The sequence below is a fragment of the Olea europaea genome, chromosome 8 (assembly GCF_002742605.1).
Source record: "Olea europaea var. sylvestris chromosome 8, O_europaea_v1, whole genome shotgun sequence".
NCBI classification, from domain to species: Eukaryota; Viridiplantae; Streptophyta; class Magnoliopsida; order Lamiales; family Oleaceae; genus Olea; species Olea europaea.
The window spans coordinates 13,087,434-13,096,595 of NC_036244.1; the positions used below are offsets into that span (position 1 = coordinate 13,087,434).

Below are 9,162 nucleotides of genomic sequence, written 5' to 3' on the forward strand. Positions count from 1 at the left end.
TGGGGAGGACATTCCTCTCCATGTATTCATGACCCTTTTCCAGCCCCGGGTCATAGGGAAGGAGTCCAAGGGATGGTATTACCTTACACCTTGGGAAGCTCACGCACCCTTTGTGGTGGGACTGCCTTCCTTCATCAAGGGATGGAAGGAGTCCTGGTTCTGGGTGCGAGAAAAGTGGCAGGCAGTGGAGGGGGACAAGGCCCTTTCTTGTACAGTGCCGACCCAGTACTACGAAGCTCGTGAGTCTCCCAGCCCCTGCTTGTACTTCTGAACTGAATACTTGAACTTTTCTAACTGTTGGGGCTTCCATTGCATATAGTAGTACGAGGTTCGAGCTCAGCAGGGAAGAGTTCGAGGTGATAGAAGACATCTACAAGAGGCCTCTGAAGCTCCGCCACTTTGACCACTTGACCGACAGGAGTCGCTACTTCGTGGATTTTGGACTGATGGCTTCCAGAGATACGAAGCTTCCACAGTTGTAAATTTTCTTGTTCTTCTGTTTTGATAATGATGTGATGACCTGACATGTTATGCAGATAAATTCAAGAGGAGAGAGTACCCAGCTTCGGACATGGCTTCTATTCTGAAGGCCACATCCACTGTCAAGGCGAGGTCCCTGAAGCTGGGGTCCAATGGGGCCAAGGAGGTCCGAAGCATGGTGGAACACCTTTCCAAGGACAGCACTCCAAAGGCTTCCAAAGAGGGGACTCCTCAGAGGCAGGAGAAGCCAAAGGAGCCTCGAGGAAAGAGAAAGTCCCTGAGGAGGCAAAGAGAAGGAAGCTGGTGCACATCACCAGCTCGTCAGGGAAATTTGGGACATCAGTGTCCCACGAGGCTAAATCAACTGGCGAGCCGAAGCTGCTCGTATCCGCCTCCAAAGCCATTAAGATAGAAATGGTTAGAGAGGCTGAGGCTGAGGAGGCCAAAGAAGAGGCTGCGAGGAGAGCCGCCGAGGTTGCGGAGAAGGAGGCAGCGAAACAGAAGCCTCTTCGAGAGAAAAGCAAGTCTCCAAGCTTCCTAGCTGGTAGGGAGGAGACCTTGGCCCCGGCCTTGGTGGAGGCTCTGCCCCAGGAGATTCGGAGTGCTGCTGAGAGCTTCTACCGATTCTGGACTGATAAGTGGCAATTGCAATGCTGCATCCTCCTCCTGTGACGCGACTTACCTGACGAGGGCTTTGGTGAGCCAAAACGTCAGAAACTTTGACCTCACACTTGAATGCATGGAGGCCCTGAGTGAATTTCAGACAAGGACCCAGTCTTCGAAAGAGAAGACGGCCTCCCTCACAGAGGAGTTGAAGGCTGCTAAGGCCGAGGCGGAAGAAGTCAGGCCCAGAAAGTTGAAGAATTGGCCAAACTATAGTTTGCCTTGGCTTAGATTGAGGCCTTGAAAAAGGAAGTGTACGAGTCACAGTGTGAGGTGGCCTCCCTGACAAAGAATGTGGAAGTCTCCAATGAGCACGAGAAAGTGACCGCTGAGGCCTTGGAGAAAGCAAATGCCTCCTTGGCATCATCCCAAGAGGCTTACCAGTTCTTGGAAGGCCAAATCAAGTGGTATTTAAATGATGCCTCCCACGCAAGAGAGGAGGCCCAACAAGCGAGGGAGGAGGCGGTAAAGGAGTATGTCGCCAACTTCCATAATACAAAGGAGTATAAGAGCTTCAGTGCGTACTGGAGAAACTTTGCCCATGCTGAGGTGATGGAGCGGGCAGAGGAACTGTATCCCAATTTGGATCTGACTCAACTCAAGTCTGAATTCGTGGATTAGGTATCTCAGACCCCTGCTGAGGAGGTGCTGGGTGATGAAGCAGCTGAGGCAGAGAAGACAAATGTTGATGCTCAAGCTGTCGAAGCCCCAAGTGCTGAGGCACCTCCGTCATCTACTTAGGCTTAAACTAGTTTTCTTTTCAGTCTTTTGAATGTAATGGCCTGAGGCCCACCTTTGTAATCTTTATTGAAGATCAATAGGATGCCTTTTTGATTCATTGTTATTTCTTTATTCGAGTGTATACGCCTCGTTAAGCAAATGAACTTAAAAGTTGACAGAAGCACTAACTAAATAACTTTAACTTGGTACCTTAACTTCAACCACTTTAAACAACTGGATTGAACGACTGTATGAGCCTTGGACTTAAGCAAATGAATTTTACTTAAGCATAATTTGTATGAGCCTTGGACTTAAGCAAATGAACAACTATATGAACCTCGGACTTAAGCAAATGAACTTTACTTAAGCATAATAACTGTAAAAGCCTCGAACTTAAGCGAGCCTCTGATTTAAGCAAATGAACTTTATTTAAGCACCTGTATGGGCCTCGGAATGCACGTGTGGTGGCTCCTTGGTGTTCAGCCTGGCTAAAGGGAGGCATGTGCTAGCGCCTCGGAGTTCAAGCGGGGTGGCCCAGAGGTGGGACGCGAGCCTCTCCTCCTAGGTGACGACTCATCCCAGACATGGTGGATAGTGCATTCATGTTGAGGCTTCTCCCCTTGGCGTTCAGCCTGGCCAAAGGAAGGCATGTGCTAGCGTCTCGGAGTTCAAGCGAGGTGGCCCAGAGGTGGGACGTGAGCCTCTCCTCCTAGGTGACGACGCATCCCAGACATGGTGGATGGTGCAGCCATGTTGAGGCTTCTCCCCTTGGCATTCAGCCTGGCCAAAGGGAGGCAAGTGCTAGTGCCTCGGAGTTCAAGCGAGGTGGTCCAGAGGTGGGACGCGAGCCTCTCCTCCGAGGTGACGACGCATCCCAGACATGGTGGATGGTGTAGCCATGTTGAGGCTTCTCCCCTTGGCGTTCAGTCTGGCCAAAGGGAGGCATGTGTTAGCGCCTCGGAGTTCAAGCGAGGTGGCCCAGAGGCGGGACGCGAGCCTCTCCTCTGAGGTGACGACTCATCCCAGACATGGTGGATGGTACATCATGTTGAGGCATCTCCCCTTGGCGTTCAGCCTGGCCAAAGGAAGGCATGTGCTAGCGCCTCGAAGTTCAAGCGAGGTGGCCCAGAGGTGGGACGCGAGCCTCTCCTCCGAGGTGACGACGCATCCCAGACATGGTGGATGGTGCAACCATGTTGAGGTTTCTCCCCTTGACGTTCAGCCTGGCCAAAAGGAGGCATATGCTAACTCCCAGGTCGAACCTCTTCTCTGATTTTGTATGGACCTTCCCAGTTCAGGCCTAGGGAACCGAAACCAGGTTCTTTTGAGGACAGGAAGACCCTCCTGAGTACAAGGTCGTTGATTCGGAATGACCTCTTCTTAATTTTCGAGTTGAAGTACCTTGTCATCTTTCTCTGATATGTGCCGAGCTTCAATTGGGAGTCATCTCTTCTTTCTTCGATGAAGTCGAGGTCGCACCTCCGAAGCTCATCGTTGGTTATCTCACTGAAGTGCAGACGTCTTGGAGATGGAAGTCCGACCTCCACGGGGCTCATCGCCTCAGTTCCATATGCCATGAGGAAGGGCGTTTTCCCTGTTGGGGTCCTGGTGGTGGTTCGGATCGCCCAAAAGACTTGGGACAGCTCATCAACCCAGGCCCCTTTTGATACATCAAGCTTCCTTTTCAGGACGTGCTTGATTGTCTTGTTCACGGCCTCAACTTGGCCATTTGCTTGTGGGTGGTGAGGTGTGGAGAAATGCTTCTTTATGCCGAGCTCTTCCCATAATTCTCTAACCTTCTTGTTGTCAAACTGTTTGCCATTGTCTGAGACAATTGAGTAGGGAATTTCGAACCGGCAAATAATATTTTTCCATAAGAACTTGGAGGTGTTGGCTTCAGTGATTTTTGCCAGTAGTTCAGCTTCGACCCACTTTGTGAAGTAATCAATGGCTGCAATTGCAAAACTTGCACCTCCTCTACCTTTAGGTAGGGGACCTATGAGGTCCACACCCCATTTTGAGAAAGGCCAAAGGCTGGAGACGGCGGTCAAATCCTGCGATGGTTGTCTTTGCACAGGAGAGAAGTGCTGGCATTTATCGCATTTTCATACAAACTAGAGGGCGTCCTGCTTTAGGGTAGGCCAGTAGTACCCCTGCCTCAATATTTTTTGTGCTACAGACAAAGCTCCGGAGTGGTTGCCGCACACGCCCTCGTGGACTTCTCTTAATATGTAGGTAGCCTCTTCTCCTCCGACACACCGTAAGAGTGGAGAAGAGAAGCTCCTCTTGTAGAGAATGCCATCAACGAAGAGGAAGTGGGCTGACCTCCTCCTTAGCTTGTAAGCCTCATTCTTGTTAGTGGGCAGTACCTGGTCTTTGAGGTACGCTATGATTGGCTGCATCCAAGTGGGAGTTCCAGCGACCCACATTACCATAGGGGCCTCGATCGAAGGCAAGAAGAGGTGCTCAATAGGTACTACTGTGAGTAACTCTGAGTCCTTACTACTAGCTAGCTTCGAGAGTGCATCCGCATGCGCATTTTCGATGCGGGGGATCTGGATCAACTTAAACTTTTTGAAGGATGGGATGAGGTTCATCACCATTTTCAGATAGGAGGCCATCGTTTTGTCTTTGGCTGAGAAGTTACCATTGACTTGGCTAACAACCAGCTGGGAGTCATTACTGATGAGTAGCCTCTTTACTTGCATTTCTGTGGCCAGCCTGAGGCCTGTAAGAAGTGCCTCATATTCTGCTGCATTATTGGTAGCTTTGAATCCGAACCTCACCGCCGAGGTGAGTTTGTGACCTTCGGGGCTGATGAGGACAACCCTGGCACCTGAGCCAACATTCCCAGCTGACCCATCGACGAAGAGGTTCCACGTGGGGGGCTCGACGGGTTCCATGATTTCATCCACCTCGGGTAGGTTGGCGAATTCAGCCAAGGCTTGCCCTTTGATGGCTGCCCTAGCCTTGAACACAAGGTCAAATTCACTTAGTTCCACTCTGCCCATTTCAATAATCTTCCTAAGGCATCGGGCTTTTGGAGTACCTGCCTCAGGGGAAAGTTCGTCAGGATATGGATGGTGTGAGCTTGGAAGTAGGGTCTCAATTTCCTAGAGGCCGTGATCAAGGCCAAAATGAGCTTCTCCATATGGGGGTAACAGGTTTCTGGCGATAGGAGCGTTTTACTTGTGTAGTATACGGGGAGTTGGGTGGACCCTTCTTCCCGTATCAGAACCGAGCTGATGGCCTCATTGGAGACGGTCAAATATAGTTGTAGGATATCATCGGGCTTCGATTTGGAGAGGAGGGGGGCCTGCTTCAGGTGCCTTTTCAGGCATTGGAAGGCTTCTTTACATTCTTCAGTCCACTGGAATTTCTTCCCAGCCTTCATATGCCAAGATAAGAACCACATTCAAAGTGGTGGTGGCAAGTGCTTGGCCAGAGTTCTCATTTGTAGCCTGGTTCATTTGGTAGCCCATCAGGTGGGAGGTCGGGCCTCTACTGCGCTGTCTTTGAAGAGGTGGGAGGCCTCTACTTGCCCTGTTCCTATGCTCAATCAATTCTTCATTGATGATCTCCCTTCTCATCATTTCGAGTAGGGCGTTATAGGTGGTGGGGTCTTGATTCTGCACGTCCCTCCAGAATAGGGTATTCATGTTTAGACCTCCCCTCAATGCGGATAGTGCCTCTCGATCAGTGACTTGTACGCAGTATATCATCTCATCGGTGAAGCATGATAAGAAGCTCTTTAGGGACTCCCCATGTGCTTGTCTCATGTCTTGGAGACGTTGGGCCTCGGCATGTGGACCTTGGGTACGTTCACAGGCCTCGGTAAAAAGGCGCCTCGACTAGTGGACTTCGGCTTGAAGGGCTTCGGCACTGCCCACCTCGGCAATATATGCCACCTCGGCTGGAGTGCCACGTAATACTGCCTTAGTGGGCCATTGGCCCAAGTGGATTAGCCAAATATGCCAACACGCAACAGTAGTCCTCCAAGTCCAAGTATGGTCATTCATGTAATGCATGGACTTTAATGAAATAAAAATTGAAAGAATTTTTTGAACCCCAAATATATGACTCTCGAAGAGATCAACAAGAACTATATATCATACCATCACGTTCTTACAATCATCAAATGTGGATGAATATCATGAGTGTAGATGGTGTTATTCGAAAGCCATTATGAGACAACACGAAACTTGCTTTATCAGAGTTACAATATCGAAAAAATTAACGTACAAAATATGGATGTCTCAATATAAGAATTTTTATTTATTGAAATCAAGGAAACAACTGTACTTTTTTCTTAACTCAAATTTTTGTCTATTGAATTTTCTCTACAAAGTTTTAAGGAGACATATATTTTGTACTATGTCATTCAAAAAAAAGTGTTGTAAATAATATTTTATTAGTAAATGACAATTACATCTCATATAGCCCTAACTTTTACTGTTATTATATCCCTAATTCTTTTCTATAAATATAGGATTTTTGTTCTTAATAAAAGCATACAAGTCGATTAATTTCTAAACTTTCTTCTAATGAATGAATTTAAGGAATAATGTAAGTAATTTTTTTTCTTTAGGCACTAATATAATTCTGATTAAATATATAATTACCACCACGTTATTTAAGTAATGGAAAATCGTATTAAAAAATAAAAAGAAGAGTTTACGTGTCTCGATCAAGCCACAAGATGAACACAATTAAATAAAAATAGTTGAACCAAAAGATTTAGCTCAAAGTTTTAATGACTTGAATATTTGAATACGTATTCACTTAAAAATAGGCATTTATAAATAACAAATACCAAAATTTTTATTTTCTAGACACAGCGTATTTGACCTAAGTGCTTATGCTAGCACTGACATCACAATGAAATCTAGAAGAAATGCAGAAAAGTTTAAATATTTAACTATTAAAAAATCCACATGTATGGCTATGATTCTGCCATGTAAATCTGAAGGACCAATTCATGACAAAGTAGATTAGCAAACCCTTCACGTCGTAGACTTTCTTCTCATAAAAAAAAAAAAAAAAAATAGATTTTTCCACCATATGATTCACGCACACCATCAAATATATAGTTCGGAAATTTCAACGCTAAAATATCACCATATGACATGAACCACCAGCACATAAAATAACAAAGAAAATAAAGCAAAAATTTAATAAATATATATATAGTTGAAGACTAATTTAACCCACATTTGATTTTGTTAAAAATCGGTACACAATATGTTACGCTATATAGATAATATTATCATAGCTTAACTTCGTAAACGAAACTATAAAAATTATTAACTAAGAGCCTTTTTTTTTTTTGCTGACTATGAGAATTAATTTTTTGACTGTTAGCTTAAAAGATGTGTCATATCTGTGAGTGAAGGGTAAAAAATGACGATTAATTATGTAAAGTAATAATCAAAAAATAAAAAAAGATTTGAAAAATCAGAACCCAACTGGGCTTTAAAAAAAAAAAAAAAAACTAAACTCTCCACGAACATTAGAGGAAGTTGAGAAATTTGTTAAGGCGACTACTCGTGTTGACCAAGCTCCCCCACACGCCAACACTAGTCAAACCTTGGGAACCAATAATGCCGGGCCTTCATCTTTTCACACGAAAACTCAACCCTTTGAACAATTCATAGATACGCCCTTATAACTTCAAATCAAAAACTTTCCATTCATTTCAATTTCAATTTATCAGACACTCAAACGAAAATGAAGTTCACGCTGTTCATTCCCATAACTTTTCTGTTGCTCTTTTCCATTTCTTCGGCTTCTGCACATTTTTTCCCGAATATCACTTCAATCCCACCTTCGTTAATCCCGAATACAACAGCATGGGAGGCTTTTAATAAGCTTATGGGCTGCCGTAATGGTCAAAAGAAAGTTGATGGGTTAACCAAATTCAAGAAGTATTTACAGTATTTTGGTTATCTGAATTCTTCTTATTCTGATTTTTCGGATGATTTTGATGAATATCTTGAATCGGCCGTCAAAATTTACCAGCTGAATTTCAATCTGAATGCCACCGGTGAACTTGATGAACAAACGTTAAAGCACATTGTACGACCTCGATGCGGAAACGCCGATGTAATCAATGGCACTTCGACTATGAATTCCGGTAAGCAACCTAGACCTTACAGTGCAAATTCCACCATTCATACAGTGGCCCATTATACGTTTTTCCCGGGTAGGCCCAGGTGGCCGGAGAGTAAGACTGAGTTAACATACGCGTTCTTGCCGAGGAATCAGCTGTCGGATAATGTTAAAATTCTATTCGCACGCGCTTTTGAACGTTGGTCGGAAGTAACGCCGTTAACTTTCACAGAGACGACGTCGTTTAACAGTGCGGATCTTCAGATTGGGTTCTTCAGCGGAGATCACGGCGACGGCGAGCCGTTTGACGGCGTTTTGGGGACGTTAGCGCACGCTTTTTCGCCGCCAGTTGGGAGGTTCCACTTGGACGGTGATGAAAATTGGGTGACTGACGGCAATTTTAATAGCGGGTCACCCGTTTCGGCTGTGGATCTGGAGTCTGTTGTGGTTCATGAAATCGGGCATTTGCTCGGGTTGGGTCATAGTTCGGTTGAGGAATCTATTATGTACCCAACTATATCTTCGGGTACCCGGAAAGTCGAACTTGCAAACGATGACATCACGGGGGTTCAGGAGTTATACGGGTCTAACCCGAATTATAACGGATCTGAACCGAGTTTGATTCCGAGAGAGGGGACTGATTGGAGTGGGACCCATTATGTTCATTGTTCATTGTGGGGATTTGTGATGCCATTGGTTATTGGCATATTCTTGTTGTTTAGTTTGTAAATCTCTTTCATGTATTTTATTTGTTGATAGAAATATCAGATTATTATAGTACAGAGTACAGATACCAGATTGTATTTTAGTTTACTTTACATTTCATCCTAAACCATTCTTTATCTTGCTTTTCATGTGCTTTTTATGGCCCAAATTCAATAAGCCTGTGTTTGATAGTCACTTCCCATTCATTTTTAAATATTATCTTACCGTTACACAGTAAATGGGCCTTCGAATTTCACTTCCCTTTGATACATAGAAGATGTGTGCTTGTACAATGAGAATCTTTTTATTTACCACTTGACGATTTTACCCCTTTACACTCCAACTACCTTCAATCAACTCCAAAAATGGGTAGTTGGAGGCATGGAGATAAAAAGAGAAAAAACTTAAAGTAGATTCTTCAAAATTCACATGCAACCGTCCTCTATCGTCAGAAACTGCAATCAATTGAAATTGGACGGCTCTGTA

At 45.0% G+C, this 9,162-nt stretch overlaps 1 protein-coding gene across 1 annotated transcript; it reads left to right on the forward strand.

The window, feature by feature from the left end:
• Window positions 1-7,437: 7,437 nt before the first annotated feature.
• LOC111398841 (metalloendoproteinase 2-MMP-like) lies at window positions 7,438-8,871 on the forward strand. The gene has a single exon (XM_023025961.1). It carries the CDS (start codon window positions 7,591-7,593, stop codon window positions 8,698-8,700), a length of 1,110 nt encoding a protein of 369 aa, XP_022881729.1. The 5' UTR covers window positions 7,438-7,590; the 3' UTR covers window positions 8,701-8,871.
• The last annotated feature ends 291 nt before the right edge of the window (window positions 8,872-9,162 follow it).